A 26,713-nucleotide genomic window follows, 5' to 3' on the forward strand; every position below is an offset into this window, starting at 1 on the left:
AGTTGACTTGTTTGGGAGTAACACACACATCATGTGTGGAGGAAAAATGGAACAGCTCATCAACATCAACACGTCATCCCCACCGTGAAGCACGGTGTAGGGAGCATCATTGATTTTGGGTTGTTTTGCTGCCTCAGGGCCTAGACAACTTGCAATCATTAATGGAAGAATGAATTCAAAAGTTTATCAGGATGATTTGCAGGAAAAGTTGAGGCCGTCTGTCAGACAGTTGACGCTAAAAAGAGGATGGATGCTGCAACAAGACAATGATCCAAAACACAGAAGAAAAATCAACGCCAGAATGGTTTTTGAAGAACAAAATACAGGTTCTGGAGTGGCCAAGTCAAAGTCCAGACTTGAACCCCATTGAAATGCTGTGGCATGACCTACAGACAGCGATTCATGCCAGACATCCTAGGAATCTGAACTACAGCAGTTTTGTAGAGAACAATGGGCCAAGATTAGTCCTGATCGATGTGCCAGACTGATCTGCAGCTACAGGAAGTGTCTGGTTGAAGTTATTGCTGCCAAAGGGAGGGGGGGGGCACAAAACAATAAATTTGATGGTTCACTTATTTTACCCCTTCCGTCATTGTTTGCATGCTATCCTCATTCAAATATAAAAACCTGTAAATTGTTGGGTGGTTTTAGTTAAAGCAGACACTTTTTTCATCTGTGTGATTTTGACAAAGATCAGATCACGTTTGAGAGTGATTTTATGCATAAATGTGAGAAATCCCAAAAGGTTCAGATACACACAGTGGTATGAAAAAGTATCTCTTTCCAATGATAGATCTGAATAAATACATTGATCAAAAAAACGAAAAAAATTGGGCAGAGTTGGGAGGAGCTAATTTGCGGTTCCACTATCGCAGCGGGTTCTGGTCCCCATTAACCGCGAAAAACCAGGGATCACTGTATACTATTAAGTTTGTTTGTTTTCACTGGTTTCTGATATTTGCTTAGTTCCCGGGGCACATGACTTCTCGTTCCTTACGTGATAATGTGATTGTCCGATTCAGACTCCATCAGGACTCCGTCCACGTAGAGAGGCGCCAGGGAGAAAGTGTGACGGTCCCACTTCTTGCCTTCGTCCAGACTGATCCTTCATGTGACACAATAGAGTGCGACATTTAAGAGAACATTAAACAACAAGAGAAATGATGGGGGAAGTGAAGTATGATAAACGTTTTTTGTTTTGTATCACATTAATAAAAAAAAAAACACTTTGGATGCTCCTCAAGGTGAGAACATTTCAGGACAGCCAAAAACAAAAGGATAAATGTTCTTTCTACATGCAAGTGACAAAATGGCGCAGAGAAAGATACGACTCAGGTTGTAGTACTCGAAATAAATTTGGCCCAGCGTGGAAATCACCTCTTGAGCGGCTTAATCATTTTTGACAGGGGCTGGCGAGCACAACGACGCCAAAGTAGACGGCGTTACAAAGCTGCCGCAACATGAGCGACTTAGGAGGCCGTTCTCAGCCTCCCGTTTCCACCTTGTTGTATGTCGGATTTACATAAAAGCACTCAGGGCGTCGCATCTCGGCACCTGCAGCCGGCTGTAACTGACTCTTCTCTGCTGGAAATGATTGTGACAGTTGAGCAGCGGCGAAATAGAAAGTCTTTTCAGCATTTATTGGATATTCATACTATTTGTCCTCACTAGCAGGAAAATTAGGCACACAAATAGAACCGCTAAGGTGCACTGGTAGAATGACAGTCTTACTACTATGCTTTTCAACATTCACGTACACATTTAGTAAATTCATTCTTTGCCATTGATAGATGCAGTTCAAATAGGTTTGATGTCTGTCGCCATTTGCTAACAATGGTAGTCCATAGGTTAACCCTGTATGGCACTCATTTAACTCTGGCTGCCATTGACATCACTTGACATCCATTTTGACCATTTGACCTTCTGCTCAAAATGATTGGGTATCTGGTGCCATCAACAGTACTGAATCATGAGCCTTCACAGCCAGTCCTCAGAGTTTAAATGAATTGGACATCTATCGTTGTCAGTGGCTGCTAAGGAGTTATATATTATTAAATAAAGAAAGGGAAATAAACATCTACTTTTGAGTGTTAATTGGGGTCAACACTAGAACTTGTTTTTCAAATTTTGTTTTTATTGACGTTGTATTTAGATTTAACTTAAAATAAAAATCATATTCACTAAATGTAATAACGAATAGGGATGGGAATTGATAAGATTTTTACGATTCCAATTCCATTATCGATATTGCTTAGTGATTTGATTCTTTATCGATTCTCTTATCGATTCTAATTTGGACTAATGGACTGTATAAGGTTTTGGGTTCAATATGTTTTATGGTTCATTCGCCTCGGGGTGTCGGTTAGAGCACAAGGAGCGGAGAGTGGAGTTGGTCTTCGGCACTTTTAATCCAACTTGGCAACAGGCGCAACCATATACAGGCAATGGCACTTGATATGAGAATCACTCAATGAGCAGATGAGAGCATGCGTGGAAAGATGTTGATATATTTGTATGTGTGGAAGACGACTGGAATGTGTGGGTATATGTGTGGTTCTGAAAGGAAAGAAAATTACATCATATAAGTGCTGATGCAATAAACAATGCAAATTGACTGTAAAGCAGTCAATGACACACATACATGACTCGCACTGCATAATGAACACAAAGGTGGGGGGTGCGAGTGTGCGCGCACAACCCAGAAACACGCTGCGTGCACGTGCGGTCATCTTGGCCATAAAAGTGGCGAAAACGAATCACTTTACAGTACTCATATGGATGTACAACATATCTTTAGATGCTAAACTAACGCATTCGCTCTTAACACAAATGTGCAACGCGAATATAATGTAAACAACACTCTCCTCGACGCAGCGTGGATTAACTGTAGCAACCAGCCGATGTAACAGTAAAAACACGAAACGGTCGCGCTCTATTTCCGGCTCTAACTTATCATAAGAACTTTATGACATGAAGAGGAAATACTTACATTCGTTCATGGACGCACACAGATTAACAGGTCGCCGCACTCTGCTCGAAATGCGCAGCTTACGCCTATTCTCGGTCCCAGAATACGCAGCGCGTGTGACGTAGGACAATAACAGGAAGTAACTGACTGGTTGCTATGGGAACGAACGCATACCAAATGAACCTTTCTAACAGGAGTATTAAAATTGCTAATAAAATCGCTTAGGATTATTTTAGATGCATATATGGTATGCTTTTCTTATAGAGTATTTGACAAGGAATGCAATAGACCAATTAAAAGACTTTTTGGGAAAAAATCACCATTTTTTAAGTAGTCTCATAAATAACGACATGGCCTGTGAAAATCAATGCACAATTACTCGGCAACGACTCTTCAGATTATACTTGGTAAGTGGTTACTCTTTGAGTAATCATGTAGTCTTACTTGCTGGTTCAACTGTGCGTAACATGCGTAAATTACGTGACATATTTCATGCCGGTTGGAATTGACAAGAGAATCTTTAGATAAACTACCAAACAATTCCATGGAATTGAAACACACGGAACCGGTGTTCGGCCATTCCTTACTACGCGGCGAAACGTCTACACAATGCTCAGCGCGCTTGCGCATGCATCCACACGCATGCGCACATCGGTTAGAAGCGGCGAGTACTCACTATTTTTGTTTTTATTTAGTTATTTAGAACCTTTTCAGTGCCTCAAAGATACTTTTTGCATGTATTGCCCTCTCATACTTTTAACCATTGTGTTAGCAATTGCAGATGAAGGGGCTTTTTCTTTTTTTTTTTTTTTTTTATTAATTGATTATTTAGTTATTGCTTTGGTCCTCGGCATGGCAGAAAACACAGAAAATATTGATCATTGTCTTCCAAAATAAAAACAATGTTTATTATTCGATTAGCTGAATTTTTTGTCAGTGTAATAATTATAATAATTTAGTCTTAGACGAATGTGTAAATGCAAGGCTACTAGTAAGACAAAGTTATTCTAACAATGTCTAGAATCTAGTGAGGTCAAATAGTTTAATTGTACTCTGATCTAAGATGAATAGCAAGGGTATTTGTGAAAGCATCTACTAGGAACAAGTAGGACATTTTGGAACAAATATGACAATATTGCCCAGTAGAAGGACAACTATGTTACTAGAGTTATAAATGCACACTCGTTGACAACAGACAAATAAATTAATCTTCTTTTTTACCATAACAATAGTCCCAGGGAGAGTGCATAGTTTTGCCTCACCAGTGACATGGAATCATCCTTACTGATGTGCGGAAATGTCATTGAGTTTTAAAAAGGTTGTCCAAACCGTTATGCTAGTGCATTATGTTGTTTTAGTAAGGAGAAAAAGAAAACTAATACAAGCACTTTAAGTTGGATGTCAAGAATATCAAAATTAAGACATTCCATACAGCGAGACTCTAATGCACACTTATTATGCAAACATGAACTTGGAAAAAAGAGGCCAAAATATAAGGCTTTCTACAGCATTAATTCCGTCCTCCTGTTGAGTTCTAGCTGTACACACCACAAGTGTCGAATTGGCGTGGGCGCATGCAGAACGGCCAGCAAAGCTCCTCCATTGTCCAAGAACCAAATGTTGTGCTCTTCGTCAAAAATCTACACACCAAGAAGGGAAAACAACAGTTGTGTGAATGATATTCTTCAAGCGCATTGGTGCGCGCGCACCCACCTGTCGCCAGCTATTTCCTGCATCCGACGTTATGAACATGCCAAGGTTGGCAGAGGACAATTCCGTTCCAATATTCCCTAGTTGAAACGAGGGGAAAAAGATTATTTCACACAGGAAAAAATAGACAATAGACATAAACGCGGAATCAACTGATAAAATATTGAATTATTTGTTGAATCTTTGAATGCCCTCATTCCCAAACAGAGGACACATTAATGAAACTCTATATCGTCAACTGAGATTCAAGCTTGAAGGCAAATAGAGGTGGGAGGTTTTCAAAGAGGGTTTCCCATTTATGCCTTGCAAGTGAGTTTCCTGGGGGTTGTCAACAATAGGGTGTTGTTGTTGTTAGCCCATGTGTTTCGTGAAATGACCATTCTGCATAACAATCAGTCGTTGGATTGTTTTTTGGCTTAACAATTGAGGTGAGAGATGTAAGGACATTGCAGATAATAGGCGATCTCTCAAACGTCCTCCTCTGTTTGGAGACGGATTTTCTAGTTAGACATAGGATACGCCTACACTAGGACGGATAATGGCCTTAAACGTGTAATTAGTTGGGCTATACGGCATGTCGGCTACACTAGTATGCCTATTATCTGGATTAGCTGTTAGACGCATAATGTAGGCGGGTAATATGGACTACTGTCTCCGAACAACAATCGGATACTAAGGAAGTAACGTCATGTCGTCGCCATTTTTAGGGGCCGTTTACATGGTGACTCTCCGAGAATACGAAAAATGTCAAATTTGCATTTGCGTCTCTATTTGAACAATGTCGCGATTCCGCATGAAAACGATGTAGTATTCACGCCAGGCCCTAGGGGGCAGTGCAGATTTACTGGGCGAGAGAATGATGCACTTTGACCCCACCATACTCCCTCAGCCCGGAAAAAAAATATGCCCGCCCACTCGAAGCAATGTCATTTTTCTTTTGTTCAAAAAGGCACAAAAATTGAAACGTTCAACATATTTAATTTAAAAATATTATTAAAACAGTAAATCAAAGCCGACATTCCGCCATATTTGCTGTTTTTGATGTTTAGTAGCACCGCTGCGCACGCCCAGTGTGACGTGTACGAGTGCTGACGTTAACGACGCGGTCTCACGCCGTAGGAGCCTTTTATATGCATGCCGAGGAAGCCCCCTTCAACTCCCCGCAATCGGATTGTTCCACTTTGGAGGTAGGATTCAGAATTTTTCGACTTCGCCTTCTGTCTTCGCCAGGGGTCGCGTTAACCGAATATTTTCCGTCGTTGACCGGTTTTTTAAAACGGTGACGGAAAAAACTGAAGTCCGTCCGTCATTTTGACAGGTTGCAATTCACACCCCAGACCACAGGGTGGCATATTAATTAGCTTTTGTCTCTCTTAATGCTTGACGTCGTTGGCTATTCTGTCAGAATATTGTAGCGTCACCGTGGTCTGGCGGCAGCACCGTGATTGACACATCAACGCGAGGTTCTTATTGGTGCACCCGGTGTGCCAGCGCGTCATCCAATTGGTGGACTAGATTGTCGCCTGTGTATAGACAAGTTTCCGAGGTACTTCCGGTTTACTTCCTTATATCTTCCTTCCCCTTCCGTTTCCGCCTGTTTACCGTTGAAGTCAATGGCGGTGGAATCGAAGTTGGGAGGTCTTTATACAAGATCCCGGGAATGTTATTTTGATGTAGGCGGGTGGAGAACCAAGCCAAGGCCTCCATGCTTCGTACCATGTCGATTTCCAAACCATGAGTGCTCGTACTCGTCATACAGGTGGGAGGGAAGGAGATGGACAAAACTGACAGCTCCTGCAGTCATGCCCCCGCTGTTATGGAAGGTAATGTGCTCTAAAAATACGAAACCTAAAATCTGGCGCATGAAACGACTTGTTGCCTTTGCTATTGATATTACGATGATGATTGTAATTACGAAGTTTAATCATTTTTACAACAACTAGCTTCTGCTACTGCTACTAGCCGCCTGTTGCTAATCGTGTTTGAATGCACCGCATAAATCCAAGTGTTACAAGTTTTTATCCGTTTGTTTACAGCTGGGAAATGCTGTTATAAAAGAGAAGACAACTTGACTTGTACGTTGATGGACATATATCGAACATATATAGTTTGCGTTCCACAATGATGATGACAGCTCGACTCCCGGGAGAGGCCGAGAGAGGCAGGAATTGTGACAGACGGTGGTTCGCCGAGATCGCCGTGATCCAACTACGAACTTGTGAACGGTAGCATCTTTAAATATATGCTATTGGAGCTGGAATTACCGAGGACGGGAAAAAAGCACATCTAAATGCCGCCGAGGGCCTCCGTGATGTCGCTATTTGTTCACGAGGCTCCGGAGCTCTGCGGTCTGATATCACATTCTCGTATGCTATTTTTGCAATACTTTTATAAATGTGATTTATTGACCTGTTTTGGAGTGCACCAATCGTTTTAAATAAAACAAGAAATTGAATCATGTCTAAATGTTTTATTGCTATCAATGCCTGCATTAAAAAAAAAGAATGACATACTATTTGTGTTTACATCATATGTACATAACCTTGTAGCATTTCTTTGTAACAAAACAATCCATGTCAGCCCTTCTGCAGTCGGCAAATGTAATATAACTTGTAATTTCACCACATTTTGGTCACTAATGGCCGTAGTATCAATCCATTCCTCACGTTAACACAGGCTGACCGTTGTTAATAATTTTGTCCACGAATGATCAACGAAGTGACACGAACTGCCATCCAATCTCATCTACGTGTCATCTCGGTCGTGCTGAATCAATTTTTGAAGATTCCATGGGTTTCTCTGGCTTGATTTCGTAGTTTTATCGTCGTCAATACACTGCTAATACACTGCTACTCGACCGGACCGGAAGTGCGAAGCAGACATTTTCCAAGATGGCGGCGCCCGTATTTCGCTCAGGAAACTTGTCTATAGACCCCAATCACATGACGTCACAACTCCGCCCCCTGACTGGAGCAGCCATATTGTCCGTCAGCTCATCGTGTTTACACATTACCGCTACGTACATGCCTCCTATTACGCCGTGTTTTTCTGCTCGTTAACATTAATAATCAAAATGGCGAAGGCGTGTGTGGCGGTTGGTTGCAGTAACAGAGAAGATAGACGGAGAGACTTGAAGTTCTACCGTATTCTGAGAGACCCGAAGAGGAGAGCGAGATGGACTGCTGTAATTCGACAAGAAATCTGGGCACCAAACGATCCACAGACTATGTAGTAGTCATTTTATATCTGGTAAGATGCATTTAATATATATTTAGAAGATTTTGGGCTGACAACCACAATTAAGATCATTGTGTGACGTTGGTGATTGGGGTCTATATAGTTGCCTCTTTTTCTTTGGGAGTGGAGTTGTTTTGTTGGTGTTGTTGGCGGTAAGCAGAGTAAAAAGAGGGAGAAAAATACAACTTCCGTGTCTAATTTTTCGCCGCCAAGCAAGCGTTACAATATTAATTAAAAATGTATGAAAACTAAATACTATTGAATATGTCATCATTATCATTTTAAAAATTTAAGTGACTGGTAAAAATAGATTATGACTGGATTTTTATGACCCTGTCAGTCAAAATGAAAGACAACGAAAATGTCTAGCGCAACCTCTGATATATATATATATATATATATATATATATATATAATGGAATTATATAATATTTTATTATTATTAAATGTATTAGGATCATGGAAGGTCCCACTTGGGGGAAAAAAAATATATATATATCCTGTATATACATAATATAATAAAAATATATATGGAAACACAGCACTGGCCTGCTTACTGTAATCCATGACTGCACTAATGTTAGTTACTTTATATTATGCATCAAGATATAGTCATTTTAAAAATTTAAGTGACTGGTAAAAATAGATTATGACCGGACTTTTATGACCCTGTCAGTCAAAATGACAGACAACGAAAAAGTCTAGCGCAACCTCTGGTCTTCGCCGACACCATATGCACGCGAGGTGAGTCCACAACTCAGTCATTGCGTCTTTGTGTCGCAGAGTCGCCATGTAAACTGCCCCTTAGTGTGGCATGACGGCATCGTAAACAATGGATGGCGGAAGATCACGACGTGGCATTCCTGTTCTTTTCTTTTCCACACATTTTTCTTGAACCTTCAAACTATGTCGCAATAATATGCTTCAATTCAGTGCCCATTTGTGGTCCTCTCATAGCGGGTGACGCGGAGATGAGAGTTTTTTCGTCTCCCACGTTGTCTCTGATCAGGCAGTTGCGAGGCTGGCTCTTTCCAACTCAATGCGGACTGAACATGAGTACAGTATATAAAAATGCGTACAGGAAAATTAAACCACGAAAAATGCGTGATACCCCCATTCAAAGAGGTCAAAGATCAGTTTTTTTCATGACATTTCTGCCTGTCAAAACTGTCGCCACTTCCAGGATCACCACTGTTATGCACAAGCACTCCTGGTTGTGGTATCCAGGAAATATACACAGCGCTGCACCATATGCTTCTATTTGTTATTTTCCAAGTGGTGAGAGCGCAACTAAGCATTGATTGTAACATCCCAAGTAACGATGTCAGGCATTCGTTGTTATTTAAAGATTTATTTCAATCACAACTCGGCGGATGCTCGTAAAAGCCGAGCGTGCTCTTCCTCCGCTCTTGCTCCTGCGTGATGCGTTCAATTGCCTTCACGAAAAAAACAGTTATCACAAAATAATGACAGTCTAGAAGGTGTAGTAGTTTCGAAATTTGCTGCCGGCAAGTAATGAGTTTCTGGTTCTGCGGTAAACCGCGCGGGCGATGACGTAAAATATGAGGCTGCTCCTTTCTACGCATGCGCAGTTTGTGCAAATGCAGGTGTACTTTGCAGAAGCGTGGACAGGTACAAAAATAGTCGCCAAAATACACTGGAGAAAATTATCTGTCCTAGTGTAGACATAGGGATATCCCATAGACAGTAGGGATATCCCCGATCCGATCAAGTAATCGGAAATTGCGCCGATCGAGCCCGAGTGGGTTGGAATCGGGTGAAAACGATTGGGTATTGTTGTAAACAGCACAGTACTTTAACATGTTCGAAACTTTTGTTAAAATTGTAAAGAGAAAAATAAAAATAAAAAAAGTCTCTTTTTTTTCGGTATCGGATCATGACTAGGTATCGGCAGATTCTCAAAATCAGGTGACGTGGACTCGGGTGCAAAAATATGCAATCGGGACATCCCTAATTGACAGCTTTGTATTTCCTGGGATTCTTAACAAACATTGTTATCACGACACTTGTTGCTGGTCAGACATCTTATTTTGGGGAAAGGAAACCCTTGATTGTCAGGAGAGATATCGCAATGTGTGTGATGTCTGGCATCTCGAGGACACCTGCTGATTCGATAAATCTTTGTATGGCAGCATTCCCAGCAGAGGACACGACAATGCAAATTAAATTAAAATTCTGAACTGAGATTTAAGCTTGACAAAGAGGCAATTTGGTTTATGGCTTGTCAAGTGAAAAAAAACAATTGTTTCCATCATTTTCAGACCTGTACTCACCGGGTTAGCTCATAAAGCAAGGAGTCCTCTGCCATGGCTTAAAAATGTGTCACTTGCAATGAGCTAAAGTCATAATAACTCTAACGAGCTCAGATTTCATCAAGACCAAGGACTCACCTTTGATAAAACCTAAATTTTATTGTTTACAGATTTACATTTCCTTTATTTTTATCAATATATATTTTTGAGCTCTGAATAACAATAATGTTGTGAAAACCCTTTATCTACCAAATGTTTGCTTCATTTCACATATGAGCTTTTATATTTTTTAAATAGTTCTTAATCGATTCCACCACTGACCTTTGGCAGATTTATTGTTTTATTGGAAAAGTGCGGGTGTAAATAAGTCGCATAAATCACTCATACGTCAAAGCCTCAAAACGTCACATGCAAGGCTGTAAAATCATATTAGCTAAAATTAGGTAGAACTTGAGTTTTCCCCCCAATTTGTCTACTTCAAGACAATTTAAAATATCTTACCTGTTGCCACGATGATCCCTGGTACTGTTTTTTTGCTGGTGATGGGTCCAGAGGTGTAAGGATTTTCAGACATCTCCAGATGAAGATGCAGTGAACAAAAAGGCTGTCAAAAAAGAATAAGATTAGAACTGTGATCACATCACACATGGACATAATTATGTATCGTTTTTCTGCAAGCAATCGGACACAGCCGCGTCTTAAAAAAATGCTTTCATTTTCCAGCACGGAACAAAAACACTTTGTTTTCTCCCAGCAAAAGGAAAAAAAAAAACGAGGAAATGGAGGGCATTTAATTTTTCAGCTTTTGTTTGAAGCGCAAATAAGCGTGTAATTAAAGTCTCCCAGGATGCAATGCTAAGAAACAGAAAATCATTTCCAGTCCTTATGCAGCATATTGGAAGACATCAATAAGGTCGCTGAGGTTAAGGCTTGTGGTGCAGAAGCGCGGGGGAGGGCTAGAAGGTTAGTATTGGGGTCATCTCGGCAACAGATTGAAATATTGCCATTGGTAAGATACATTTTAAATAGTGTCTTTAAATAACGTCAAATGTTCTAACTCATTGGCAGTCATTGATTGTAATAGACGTCCAATCCATTTGAACTGGGAGGGCTGCCAGCGGTTTATGTGGGACGTCTATCAATGGCACACAATGAGTGAAGTAGAATCATTTCTATCTGCAGCCAAACAAAAGATAAAAAAAACAAATGAACATATGGTGTCTGATACATTAAAGAATATGGGTTACATCTCTTACTCGTAGACTAACTGACAATACAGGTACGTAATATAATTCATTGTAATCTAACATTCATTAGCCCAGCACAACTACATTTGGTGAATTGATGTCATGCAGGTTAATGGAAAGTCTGCCCCCCTGAAACCACACCTAATGACATGGCGTGACTTACACGGATAATAAAACTATTCCACCTTCCTAGCCTCCCCATTGGTAATTTAGGGAGACTGGGACGGCCTTGTGCAAATTTGGGCCATATATCAAAGAGCATCCAAAGTGCGGCCCGGAGGTCAAAACTTGTGATGTCATTTCCTGTTTGCTCACCATCACGCAGTGGATGTTATTCCCGGCCACGTCAGTGGCGGGTGCCGGCAGCAGGGCCCATGTTTGTCCCTTGTTGTACGTGATGAACGTCTTGACGCGGTGATCCACCAACTTGTTGGCTAGATACATGCCGTTTATCCCTTCCACCTGGACGACGAACGGACAGAAGTTTGGGTTAAGTGTTTTTTTTTTGTTTTGTTTTTTTAAATTTCATTTCTACAGTGGTACAAAGAAGTATTTAGTCAACCACCAATTGTGCAAGTTCTCCTACTTGAAAAGATTAGAGAGGCCTGTAATTGTCAACATGGGTAAACCTCAACCATGAGAGACAGAATGTGGAAAAAAAAAAACAGAAAATCACATTGTTTGATTTTTAAAGAATTTTTTTCCAAATTAGTGTGGAAAATAAGTATTTGGTCACCTACAAACAAGCAAGTTTTCTGGCTGTCAAAGAGGTCTAACTTCTAACGAGGTCTAACGAGGTCTAACGAGGCTCCACTCGTAACCTGTATTAATGACACCTGTTTTAACTCATTATCGGTATAAAAGACACCTGTCCACCACCTCAGTCAGTCACACTCCAAACTCCACTATGGCCAAGACCAAAGAGCTGTCGAAGGACACCAGAGACAAAATTGTAGACCTGCACCAGGCTGGGAAGACTGAATCTGCAATAGGTAAAACGCTTGGTGTAAAAAAATCAACTGTGGGAGCAATTATTAGAAAATGGAAGACATACAAGACCACTGATAATCTCCCTCGATCTGGGGTTCCATGCAAGATCTCACCCCGTGGCGTCAAAATGATAAGAACGGTGTACAAAAATCCCAGAACCACCTAGTGAACGACCTACAGAGAGCTGGGACCATAGTAACAAAGGCTACTATCAGTAACACAATGCATCGCCAGGGACTCAAATCCTGCACTACCAGACGTGTCTCCCTGCTGAAGCCAGTACACGTCCAGGCCCGTCTGCAGTTTGCTAGAGAGCATTTGGATGATCAGGAAGAGGACTGGGAGAATGTGTTCTGGTCAGATGAAACCAAAATAGAACTTTTTGGTAGAAACACACGTTCGGAGGAGAAAGAATACTGAATTGCATCCGAAGAACACCATACCCACTGTGAAGCATGGAGGTAGAAGCTTTGGGGCTGTTTTTCTGCAAAGGGACCAGGACGACTGATCTGTCTAAAGGAAAGAATGAATGGGGCCATGTATCGAGAGATTTTGAGTGAAAATCTCCTTCCATCAGCAAGGGTATTGAAGATGAGATGTGGCTGGGTCTTTCAGCATGACAATGATCCCAAACACACAGCCAGGGCAACAAAGGAGTGGCTTTGTAAGAAGCATTTCAATGTCCTGGAGTGGCCTAGCCAGTCTCCAGATCTCAACCCCATAGAAAATCTGTGGAGGGAGTTGAAAGTCCGTGTTGCCCAATGACAGCCCCAAAACTTCACTGCTCTAGAGGAGATCTGCGTGGAGGAATGGGCCAAAATACCAGCAACAGTGTGTGAAAAGCTTGTAAAGAGTTACAGAAAACGTTTGGCCGCCTCCGTTATTGCCAACAAAGGGTACAAAGTATTGACATTAACTTTTGGTATTGACAAAATACTTTTTTTCCACCATGATTTGCAAATGAATTCTTTAAAAATCAAACAATGTGATTTTCTGTTTTTTTTTTCTCCACATTCTGTCTCTCATGGTTGAGGTTTACCCATGTTGACAATTACAGGCCTCTCAAATATTTTCAAATGGGAGAACTTGTACAATTAGTGGTGGACTAAATACTTATTTGCCCCACTGTATGTTTTACATTCAACATACTGTACATCCAGATGAAATTTGTCATAATTTATACCCAAAGTCTATATAAAGTCTATAAGCAGTGGTACCTCGACATACGATCGCTTCGATACACGATCTTTTCGAAATCCGACGTAAAATTTGACACGCCATTTGTTTCTATAGCTGACGACATGCTTGAAATACGACGACATGACAGCGCCGCAGGCGGACGCACGGCCGATTTTCCTGTGAGAGAAATCAACACAGGTTTCAAAAAAGTTAGTACAGGTGGTGAAACAAGGAAAAAGGTGATGCTTACCATTGGAATGAACATGCAAATGATAGAAAAATATGAGTGTGCAGTGCGCATCCGTGAACTGGCTCAATAATACAGCCGTAGAATGTCTACGATCTCCACGTTCCACCTCCAACCTCTGTTCGCCAGTCTTTATAAGTTAAGGTGACAAATATTATTGTGGTAACATCGTCAAAGAAATCGTTAGCTTCGACAGGTTTTTATCATTTATTTCAGAACTTGTCCAACAAACACGACTACTGTCCGCCGCAGTTGACGGTGTTCTCAAGAAAACATTAAAAGTGCAAGTAATTTCTCAACCGCACCGCTTCCTCTCTCTCTGTCACGTCAGCGATGCGTTCAGGTACAGCACGCAAAACACGTCCGCCACATTAGAATCCGATTCGTTACATTATTACAAGAATTATTATTATTATTATTTTGTTATTCCAGTTTTTATGAATAATTTATTTGTAATTGCCATTTGTAATAGTACCAGCAGCAGTATATATTATGGATTTAGTGTTAGTTTTTGGGCTGTGGAACGAATTCATGGAATTATACAGTAATGTATTCTTATGGGAAAATCCTGCTCGACATACGACCATTTCAATTTACAAACACGGTCTTGGAACGAATTAACTCCGTATGTAGAGGTACCACTCTCTATATATATATGTTTATTTTGTAGTATTTTTTTCTATGTGTGCGGCCGTGACGCAATTGGTAGTGCGAGTTGTCCTGTGACCAAACTGTCAGCGGTTCGTTCCAAGCTACAACTGCCCACTGTCGAAGTTCCCTTGGGCAAGGCACTGAACCCTAATTTGCCCCCAATGGGTTGGCAGCACCTTGCATTGCAACAGCAACGGCACCATTGATGTGTGAAAGGGTAAATGTGTGCTGATGTAAAGCGCTTTGGGCATTGTAACAATGTAGATAAATGTGCCTATAGTAGTACTCTCCATTTATCATCCTTCTCTGCTTTCAATTTGTAGATATAAGACTTTTTGTACAATTAGATATCAACATTTTCATTTTGCCACATCATTGTAACTGGCCACCTATGATTGATAAGAGAAAAACCTGTTACGGCCAACTTTGACGAGCAAAACAATGATTTATACACAGCAATGTGCATTTAACAACAAGCACATTGGAGGAGTATGATGTAGTATTTCTATGTATTATGTTTGTGACGTAGTGGTTTATTGTATCCACGATTTCTATAGTTCACAATAGCTTTTTATTTGGCTCTACTACGATATCTGTATCATTTTTTTTTATTCGGTATTATTCCCCTCCCCCCATTTTTATTCATAGTGATTGAGCATTTCTCAAGGCTAATTTCTGTCAGTCAAAACACTACTCTTAAGACAAATCTCATTGTAAATGTTGATAAGTTATATCAAATGTAGAACATTTGAATACATAAAATAAAAGCAAAAAAATTTAAAATGAATGAAACACTCATACCATGATGGAAAATGTATAGCTCCGTATTTTCAGATCTTTTTTTCTAACTCATTCACTGCCTTTGATTGTGATAGACGACCAAGTGAATTCAACTGGAGGATGTGAATGATCTCTAGCAACCCTTCCATTTCAAATAAATTATACGTCTATCGCTTTCAATGGCAGCAAATGAGTTAATCGACTCCACCAGAAATTCTTAAATTGAATTAAATCATTCAAAATCTTATGCTTTTGCCTTATTTTTATCCACAAAAAATATTTCATACCTTGCTTAACCAAGAATTCATACTTTTAAAAGGATACGCATATTCACACACATATAAATTGTGAATTATTACTTCTGCAAAATGTCCAGTAAGCATTACAAAACCAACCTGTTTTCCATGTATGTAATTCAGAACTGGTTGTATTGAGTTTGTATTGAGCCACAAACTAAAGTGTTTTTTTTTAAACTCCTTTGTGATTATGACCTGTACGGTTTAAAGGAAAGTGATTAAAGACAGCCAAGCATTGTCTTAATCACAAAACATCCAGACTGTTGTGGATACTACACTTGACTTTTGTAACCTTCCTGGCAGGGTCTTTTTTCCAAAGAGCGGACAGTGTTGGATACCTTGTAAAAGTCGACCAGCAGGTTCCCAGTGGGTCCCCTGGTGGTCCTCAAATCTTCCAGCGAGAGGGTAAAGTAGACACCGGGCGAGTCTGAGATGTACAGGCTGTACGTGTGGTTCTGGTTCCACTCCTGAACCGCTGCAAACACCTGCTTCTCATCTGTGCTGATGATATGCATGTCCTGCACAAGCAAGCCACACAACGCGAAGAACTATTTCATTTTATTCTTTTTGTACCACATTAGAAGGTAAAAGTTGTACTTAATATGTTAAATGTCAGTCTGATTGCTTCAGTCAAGGATATTTATTTAAGTGTTTACACTGTTTTGGAATGTAACAATTCTGTTTGAAAGATGCTGAAGGAGTCTGAACTGACAAAACAGCCGTTAAAAGCTTGAATATAGCTACCTTGAATGTATGATTTGAAGCATTGTGAATACTGTCAGCTCAAAATCCATTTTGAAACCATGTACACCTAAGTGCACTTTATTTAAAAAAAAAAAAAAAAATGCACATATCCTTTTGTGTAGACACCACTGACAAAGTAAATATTTTTGATTATTTTTCTAAAAATTCAGGTATGTCTATTCATTTGACCTTAGAAAATCTTAATGTTATTTTTTGGCATATGATTAAAAAGTGATGAATAACAGAGATTGAAATTAATTCTAAAATGTAAAAATTAATTGAACTGTTAGAGTTCTGTTTAGTATGTACTGGATTTTGACACTTACCTTGGGCAGACAATATCTGGGTAACTGCATTCGTTTGAATGGTTCTCTCATGTAGGACGCAAAGTAGCTGGCTCGTCCTGACTTGGTTACCTTAAAAAGCAAAGAGGTGCGCATTACTTTACTGCCACATTGACAATCAAACCACGATCCCCGCGTTTTACTGAAAAAGAAGCTCTTTTGCCACGCAATAATAATTTGATGTGGTTACAACACAAAATGTATTATTGTTTGGCATTGAAGCTTTGCAAATTCATAAAGGACCTTGTGGTGCATAGCAACAAAATGTGTTGTAAAAGTCCAAAAAGGAAAGGCCATGTAGCCTCCTGAGAAGAACTATATTCAAAGGGTAGGAGGATTTTGAAAGTGTAAATTCTGACTTTTTAATAGCTTTCTAGCCAAATAGTTGACTGCCTACACATTAAGTGTAAAATAATAATTAAAAAAATACAAAAACAAAAACATTTAAAATTCTTCTCTTTTACTGCGTTATTATGTAGAAGTGGGCCTTCGTACCACTGATCCTCAAGAGAGTCATGGGGGTGCTGGAGCCTTTCCCATCTGACTATGGGCAGAAGGCAGGGTACACCCGGAACTGGTTGATAGCCAATCGTTGATTTTTTTGAATACATATTTTGTAATAATTCATGAATACACTCTCACCACAGAAACTTTCATTTCAAGATTTCTATCTGAAAGTTATTTTTGAGCATATTTTTGTAAGCAGACACAACGACGGCACTGAGAAAAAAGCTAAAAATATGTTTCAGCTTTCACCTCATTATAGGTATGAGCTATTAAACCCAACACTTCAGGTGGCAGGGCGGAAGTCCGTTAATTTTCATAAAGAATAGTTGCAAATGACTTTTGAAGGCAGACATTCCTCATTCCTCTTTTTAAAAAAAATATATATATACTTTGGGGGGAAAAAAAGTGAAAAAACATGTCTTAAATGTATCTCTTTCCAATGCTAAATTCCAATGCTAAATGCTAAATCTGAAGAATGAATCTGTTCCAGCTCTAGAGTCTGGGACCCAGCTCCTTATTGGCGTCTCTAGCCCAAACGAAATCGTCCATGCAATCAGATTCGTTTATTTGCGTGACGTGTTCTTAACGAGCAACGTCACTCTTGCGCGTCGGAAGTCGTCTTCACAACAACACAGATGGTGAACAGGAGAGCCGAGAATATGTTCCTATCCGCGGTAAATTCTGTTTTAAATGACCAAAAACACATTGAGTCGCTAAAACCAACAGTCTGTCTCGCGCTAGCCATGTTGAATAAACGTATCCGTTCTCCGCTCTCCTCGTATGTTTACGTCCTCGCGCCAGAGTTTCTTGTCATTTTACCAACGTCACGTCCCCCCGTCGCTGATTGGTCCACTCCGCTGTCTGTTTGCTGCGGCTTGCTCCGCCCTGGGAATTTGATCCGCGGCTCGCCAGACTCTATAACTAGAACAGCGTCGAGTTTGAAGTTCCACGCTAAAAATTTCAAGCTATTTGCTTTTTATTCATTTTCTCCTTTATTTCTATTTCTGATTTCAATTATATTAGTGTTTTCACTCTATTCGTGATTTAATGTGATTTTTATGTATAATTTTATTTCCTGTTTCAATTGGCTTTATTTGAACTTTCCTTTGATTTAATGTGATTTTCACAAATCATATTATCTCTGCTCGTGGATCTCCATGTGATGTAAAGCACTTTGAATTGCCTTGTGTTGAATTGTGCCATACAAATAAAATTGCCTCGCCTTGCCACACACACACACACACAAAAAAAATTTAAAAAAAAAAATTTTTTTTTTTTTTTTTTGACTTTGCAGTTTTTCACTAATCGCGGCGGGGTCTGGTCCCCATTGACCGCGAAAAATTAGGGATCACTGTAAACTGGTATTACCTCATCAATTCTAACGGGATTTCAAATATCCTTCAAGCTTTGGAAAGCTCACCACAAGCACAAATGGACAGCCTGATATCCAATTTTTACATTTTTCATGCACACGTAAATGGAGTTTAAATTTTGTGTTTTGCCAATGCGTAATCTACTGTATCTAATTTCTGCTGTAAAGCCACCTGGGGAGCATTACATTGATGATATAAAGTGCTTAACAAGAGCAGAGTCCTAACTTTTCAGTGAGGACATTTGTGTGTCTTTACTGGAGGAAAGTGACAAACCCCGTCGGCGAAGCATAACGAGAGTTCAAAAAATGTGCCTTTGACTTGCGGGTTTGACAGGCAGAGTGGCACAAGAGGAGGGAGAACTCACTAGAACGACTAAATAAGACTCAGATGCTTTCAACATGTCAATAACAACTGGGGCAACTGTAGCATTGCTAAACTTTTGACAGCAACACTCCTTGTATCTTCACTAAATAACTTGACATAACATGAACACAACTTTGTATTTATTTCTATGGAGGCTGCCTGATAAAAAAAAAAATACTAAAATGGGACAGGAGTTTTCTTTTTTTGCTCCTTCAAAAATGTGAGAGAAATTTGCAGGCACCCAAGATGCTGCAAAATAAGGACGCAGAGTCCAAAGTGTCTCCTGAAGGAGGTGCACTGCATTTATTTCACAATGTATGACTACTCTCCAAAACGTTTCACACGGTGTCAAGAGCACAGCCAAATGCAAGCACAACAGAAACTCATCATTATCTCAATTAGTGTGTCGCTAAGAGGCGCTGGAAATGATGTTGACTTTATCTACGGTGTGTGTGGAGGACCTTAATGCACTTGCGCTTTCCCATCCACTTAGAGGCCCCAGCGTACGCGAGCTAGCTTGCTTATTTTCCAATCAACTAGAAGGATGGTGTTTGTCCCCCTACACACTACATTAGGGCTCTAATGGAATAATCTATCGAAAATCAATGAGTTGCTTATTCTAAGGCCACATTTTTGAGGATGTTGCACTCGGCCGTTGCTTCTCTTCCCGCGGGAGCGTAGAGGTGTTGAAGACTGCTTATTTGGTTGTTGCCCCAATCGATAACCTCATTACTCTTTGTCAAGTTAAATCCAACTGCCCCCCCGGCAATGAAAGTCACCGGAAAGTCGTCGGCGGGGGCCCGTCATGTGCCGAGTCCGGCGCGACGTTCGCGATCTCATCTCGGCTAAAATGCAATTTTATTGAATGGCCGTTTCTGACACGGGCTCAAATATATTTATTTATTTTTCAGTCTTATGATGCAGACATTCCAATCAAGTCTGCGAATGAAGTGAAACTAGGTCACCGCCAATACTGCCGTCCTTTCGGCAACATCGTTTTAAATTAAAAGATTACATCTGCGGCTAGATACATAAATGAAAATACAATACGACACAATTATATTCAATTATTTCAAAAGTCAGCGTGTAATGGGAGGTAAACTCCTCATCTGGAACCCCAAAGCAGACTCACTCCATAGAGCAATTTAACAATTTATTTAAACGATTGACCTTGATTATGTGATAACTAGGGCTGTCAAAATTATCGCGTTAACGGGCGTTAATTATTTTTTAAAATAATCACGTTAAAATATTTGACGCATATAACGCACATGCCCCGCTAAAACAGATTAAAATGACAGCAAAGTATCATTTCCACTTGTTACTTGTGTTTTTTGGTGTTTTGCCGCCCTTTGCTGGCGCTTGGGTGCGACTGATTTTATGGGTTTCAGCACCATAATTATTATTGACATCAACAATAGCGAGCTACTAGTTTAGTTTTTGATTGAAAATTTACAAACGTTTTTAGAACGAAAACATTAAGAGGGGTTTTAATATAAAATTTCTATAACTTGTACTAACATTTATCTTTTAAGAACTACAAGTCTTTCTATCCATGGATTGCTGTAACAGAATGTTAATAATGTTAATGCCATCTTGTTGATTTATTGTTATAATAAACAAATACAGTAATTATGTACAGTATGTTGCATGTATATATCCGTCTTGTGTCTTATCTTTCCATTCCAACAATAATTTACAGAAAAATATGGCATATTTAATTGATGGTTTGAATTGCGATTAATTACGATTAATTCATTTTTAAGCTCTGATTAACTTGATTAAACATTTTAATCGTTTGACAGCCCTAGTGATAACCAACAAAAAACTAAGTCACATACAAAAAAAAAGCAAGGCAAAAGAACACAACATTAGGAAGAAACACTTACTTCCCTCATGCAAATGAACCAATGTTCACTTGAACTGGAACCAGAATATGAATTTTTAAAACACTGTTGAAACATCTACTACAGTTTTACCCATTTAAAATTGAACTTCAAGACTATTGCAGGGAACTAATGTACTACGTAATGTAATAGGTAAAAAAAAAACAATCATAGTTGGCAAAGATTAAATTCTCGGATGTCTCTGAAAGTCAAGTCAAAAAGTTGTTCGATTCTACAGTGTGACATCAAATTCAGATAATTGAAAATTATTTTACCTCAAACCCTAAATTGAAATCAATGAAAGATTAACACACAAAAAATCCTGTGAGCTGGGTGTGTAATAATCACAATATTACCCGTTACATTACAATGGGCCTAATAGTTTAGCTGGAGAATGGATGAAAACTTGGACTATGAATAATAGTCTGTAACTGTATCGATATTTTCCGAAGCAAAATCAGATGTTTAGAAATATCTTTTTTTGATTAATTATAGAGCTTATTAGTCTGTTTCATCGAGGACTGTAAAAATAAGACATATTCACTCCTAAATAGTGATGCCCTGATCTAATTATTTGATCGGAAATAGGGCCGATCGCGCCATTTTTCAGAGGATCAGAATCGGGTGAAAAGGACTGGATTTTTAAATAAATAATATACATTTATATTTTTCTGCTTCATGCTTGTATAGCGCCACAGCCTCTCACTGTCTCTCCTGCTAAGCAGCGCGACGTATCTGTTTTTCTTGGTCACCAGTGTAGCTGCCGTTTGGGACTTAAGGTTAATGATGATTAAAAGGACAGAGAGGCCCTGGTACCTCAACGATTAAAGGGACGAATGTGTTAATCATCATTAAACTTGCAGCCCAGTCTGAAGTGTGACGTGCCATCTCGTTCATTGTGTAAGTGAGAGGCAGTTCTCGGCAGCTTGAGTGAATTTGAGTGGACTTACTCATATGAATCATATGAATTTTATGGAGTGATTAAAATGTGGCGTTAAAGGTGATACGATAAAAAATGTGGGTTTGCTTACATTTTGTGTTGGTGCACCATAAGATAAATGTTAGGCGCACCAGTGCAACAAGTGCAAAAAGTAAGTGTGGAGCCTTGGAATATATACCAGTATCACAATGTTAATTTTTTCCAATATCGTTCAGGCCTATCCCAAACAGAGCTATTCAAGTTATCGGGTGAAAATTCATCTAGTTTTAATATCGCGCCCCCCCCTCCCCCCCAAAAAATCACGTTAGTTTTTCCCATTATCTATAAGGCCTAGTTTAAATATATTTTTTATTTTTAAGGGCTGAAAAGTAACAAAATAATCCAGAAATACAGTACAATGGCATTGCCAAAAGACACTAAAATATACGGGGGGTACCTCGCCATACGATCGCTTCTACATACGATTCTTTCATCCGACATAAAATTTGACTTGTCATTTGTCTCGACATTTGTCACGACATGGTTGAAATATTATGATTTATGAAAGTGTTGTAATTTCATTGTTTTGCCGCAAGACAGACGTACGCCAGATTTTCTTGTGTGAGAAATCAACATGGGTCCCAGGAAAGTTAGTGCAGGTAGTGAAATAGGGAAAACGGTGACACTTACCATTTAAATTACGAAGAAAATAATAGAAAAATATGCACGTGGTGTGCACGTCAGTAACCTGGCTCGATAATACCGCCGGAATATGTCTACGATCTCCCATTCTAATGCATCTCTGTCACTCTGTCGTCAGTCACACGGTGCGTTCAGGAACAGCATGCAAAACACAACCGACAGCAATAATATTATGTTATTATAATGATTTGTATTTATAATTTAATTGTTTTGTTATGTGTAATTGCTATTTGAGGATTTAGGATTTAGGTTTTTGGGCTGTGGAACGAATAAATCGAATCATAATGTATTCTCATGGGATGAAACCCGCTCGACATATGACTATTTCGACTTACAAACTAGGTCTTGGAACGAATTAAATTTGTATGTAAAGGTACCACTGTGTACATATGTTTTATACTCCACAATCCCGGAAGCGGAAGAGGAAGTCCGGTAAAAACTGCAGAACTGCAACATATTTGGAACTTTTTCAAATAAAAACAAAACTCTTTTTTTTCGGTATCGGACGACTTTCAAAATCAGGTGACTCGGACTCGGATGCAAAAATAGGGGGGGGGGGGGAATCATTCCTACTCCTAAACTGCTCAAAGATGATCTGGATAATTTTTTGGTAAACAATGTCTATTAGCATTGCATGCATTGATATAACTATACGTGGTGACTGATTTGATAATATATTACTTTTAATTAGTCCATTAATTGTGGCAGCCCTAAAGAACAGTAGAAGCCTTCCAGATTTCGACAATGATTTTTTTTTGAAAGACACATTTTTTGAGACAGGCAGCTTTGTCATCCTACTAAATGGTGAAGTGTATCATAACTTTAAACTGTGAATGTCCTGATGAGCGTGTTATCAAGTGCCCCCCCCCCCCCCCCCCCCCCCAAAAAAAAAATTTGCAAATTATATGGCGGAAAACACTAAGGTGACTTGAAGTTCCGCTCTGAGACCCCCAATTTGGCCTTTTAAAACTGAACTTTTAAAATTGTCCGAAATGCATGTGTGATACATTGTTGGAAAGCTTAAAATCTCAATTTTCTGGGGAAAGAAAAATTTTGAACAGGAGGGCCTTTTTAAAAAATAAAAAAATGTTCAGCAAAACCCTATCTGGAGGTGAGAGCACGCGAGAGCAGAATTACAGACGCCATTTAACGAGATATTATCGCGTGCTTACCTTGTTTCGATCCAAAACCTCCATGTAGCATGCATCACTGAATGTCAAGACACAGCTGTGAATGGCCACAGCTGGATTTTTGGGGGATTTTATGGGTGAAACATGGTAATATAACAAGGGTCGCGATGCAGAAATCGCAGACATAAAGGAGTGGTCGAGATTTTCTTTTTCATTTATTTACCTTTTTTTCCCCCAATTTTTCTTTGTTTGGATCGATCATTTAGCATCTAACATATCGGAGAAAATGCGACAGTAACAAAAAAAAAAAAAAATACAATTAAGCGATAGTTATGAGGTAGATATCCTTGACTTTTTTACAGACGCCATTTTTTTCATTGTGACATAATTTGTTTAAAAGTTTATATATATATGCATATATAATATGTGAGTGAATCATTTTTTAAAGTCGTTTTTTTTTTTTTAACGAAGTATGAGACATCAGTTAATGATTCAAAGCTAAAAACAACAGGCATTTTGAATAATAAATATAATTAATTACCTTCGTTTCATGGCTGGGTCGAAACAAAAGCGGTTTGCGTGACATCTGTAAACGGGGTTTTTCAGGGTAAAACAGACAAATCAAAAATAGTTCGGGGGCTTAGTGCGCCATGAATCCGCAACTGGAGCATATAGACATATTGTTCTATCAAACACAACAGTTGTTTTGGCTTAAAATACAACAGTTTCTTATAAAGGGATCCTCTATTTTTAAGACAAGTAATTCTTAAAAGATAAATGTTAGTTTGAGTTATAATAATTTGATATTAAAACCCCTCTAAATGTTTTTGTTTTAATAAAGTTTGTAAAATTATTTTAAGTGATAGGTCGCCATTCTTGTTTCGTTGCAGTGCGTGACGTCACCGGGCCCGTTGCCGAAATTCCAATGTGGCACTCGTTAGCTTTCCCAACATGTCGTCGGTTCTATCCTTCCTATTTGAACCAGATCTGAAAAGTGAGGAGCAGGACAGCACTGTCGGTAATTCACAAGACGAGTTTCAGGGAAAAATGCGTGCAGCAAATACCTGATAAGACAAAAGTTGGGCAAAAGTCTCAATGACAACAGAGCTAGAGAGCGTATGCTGTTGGGAACTCCAGTTGGGAGGGAGAGTGTATGCTGTTGGGAACTCCGGTTTTATTAGCAGATATTCAAGGGAAGCATATTGCGTTTTCAAACTTATCCCAATATAATTATGTAGATTGTTAGCATCCAGAGCTGTCATGTGCTTTACATACAGTACAGGCCAAAGAGCACACCTTGTGTAATCCATGTCTTGTACACTGTAACGCGTGGTAGGTAGGATACGTGTATAAAAGTACCAAAAAGGGGAGAAGCTTCCACCTATACAAATTATATTCACAAAAAATAATATTTCCACCTTAACAACTCTTCACTCAGGAGCTCAGCAGTACGCAAACACGCGTTCCCTAACGAACTCCAACATTGTTGTAAGGTCCATGTCAGAGTCACTGTCGTCACTGTAGCGTGCCATAGTGCTTTGATTATTTGGTATGATTTGGGGAAAACTCCCACGAATAGTCAAAAAAAAAAAAAGGATGGCAATCGTAATCCAAATCCGCGTTTTTTACTCACTCGAAGATCCAGGAATTAGACCAATCCCGTGGCAATGTTGCAGCCGCGATCAGGCTGTCGATTCCCCAAAATAGACTGATCCGAAAAGCCGCTGTGGGACCGATGAATTAAAAAACATAGACATATCCGCAACCAATACTGCAGACGCGGTGGGACCGTCGGATCCAGAAAATAGACGGATCCCTTACTTGACTGAGGATCCAGGAAAAATGTTCGGGCGCCAGTTGTAAGGATTTGGTGGGTAGGATACGTGCATACAGGGACCAAAAAGGGGGAGAAGCTTCCTCTTATGCACAATTATTCACTAAAAATAATAATTCCACCTTGACCACACACTTCACTCCCCTTGTATTCATTTGACTGGAAATTGCATCCAGAAGCAGCACATCATGGCATTTTACTTCGCGAGTTTAGGCAGCAATAAGCAATTGTTGAACACGCTACACATTTGGAAAGATCCCAATGACGTCATCACTGCGAGCCCGCAAACCATGGCGCCAACTAACGGTCAAAATATGTAGTAAAAATTATAAAATATTGCCATTGATTTATCATTTTATGTGTTTCTAACAACATATTTCAGTACAAGAGAACAATTGTGGTTTATTAGAGCCTACATGTATTTAAGGTAGAGGATCACTTTACAGAGGAGTGCAAGAGCAGCAACTGCTTTTTCAGTCTTGTCTGAGTTTTCCGCCATATATAATGAGGCTTCAAAATGGTTAAAAAAAAAAACAACTGTTTTATCGTCTCAAAAATGATAAATGCGGGAAAACAATGTCTCCATCGAAGATGCCTGCTACGTCTGTATTTGCGTTGAGAATCTCTGGACTAAAATATGCAAAAATGTAGCCCTGGCTTCTTCTTTTGCTTCAGTTTAACATGTATGAGTGAATGCATCAAGGATGCAAACAGGAGAAGAATGGCTTAGCAGCGGATGGAAATCAATGAGCGGAGGTCATTTGGAAAATTTAATTCTAATAATGGCTCTGACGGCTGCTGTCTAATTGGAGTCACACGCTAAGTGATTGGCATTAAGGGCACGATGCACTTTATTTACAGCTCATTTCCCACCTTTTTCAGTTGAGAAACACTTTTTTTCAAAATTCGTGTTTGTGTGTGTGAGTGTGACTTGACGACAAAAGATGACTTGAAACATAATCAAAACGCACATTGGGGAACAGGTGTGTTTCAGGAAGCCATGATGAGGATTTTGATGGAAAAGCGTGAATTGGATGTAGAGCGAGCGGAAAAACAAGTGCAGGGTGCAAAGATGACCTCGAAGAGCAATAAAAAGGACAAAGCAATTTATCGTTGCTCAGACCTGAGTGAAAACGTATTCATCCTGCACAACCAACGAGTTGGTGTCCACGTATCCTGGGAAGAGGTACTGACGGTTGGCTTCCGTGCACCGCTGGGCTCGGCACTTCACGTACTGAGCACCTGCGAAGACCATGCCAAAGGAAATCAATCAGGAGTAAATTAGCAGCATTTAGCCTCAAGTTGTGCTTGTATACACTGGAGATGGCCGGCA

General features: G+C 39.6%; 1 protein-coding gene across 2 annotated transcripts in view; it reads right to left on the reverse strand.

Annotated features, from left to right (window-relative positions):
* sorcs3b (sortilin related VPS10 domain containing receptor 3b) overlaps positions 1–26,713 on the reverse strand; it is a 144,640-nt gene that overhangs the window by 46,759 nt on the left and 71,168 nt on the right. For both annotated transcript variants that reach the window (XM_057848541.1, XM_057848542.1), the window contains 8 exons: positions 26,504–26,622; positions 16,649–16,738; positions 15,917–16,096; positions 11,751–11,897; positions 10,690–10,792; positions 4,682–4,758; positions 4,517–4,608; positions 998–1,105 (listed from right to left, as the gene is read on the reverse strand). In XM_057848541.1, coding sequence (XP_057704524.1) covers positions 998–1,105; positions 4,517–4,608; positions 4,682–4,758; positions 10,690–10,792; positions 11,751–11,897; positions 15,917–16,096; positions 16,649–16,738; positions 26,504–26,622 — 916 coding nt within the window. The remainder of the gene's footprint in view (positions 1–997; positions 1,106–4,516; positions 4,609–4,681; positions 4,759–10,689; positions 10,793–11,750; positions 11,898–15,916; positions 16,097–16,648; positions 16,739–26,503; positions 26,623–26,713) is intronic.

This window comes from Corythoichthys intestinalis, chromosome 10, assembly GCF_030265065.1.
Source record: "Corythoichthys intestinalis isolate RoL2023-P3 chromosome 10, ASM3026506v1, whole genome shotgun sequence".
Lineage (NCBI taxonomy): Eukaryota > Metazoa > Chordata > Actinopteri > Syngnathiformes > Syngnathidae > Corythoichthys > Corythoichthys intestinalis.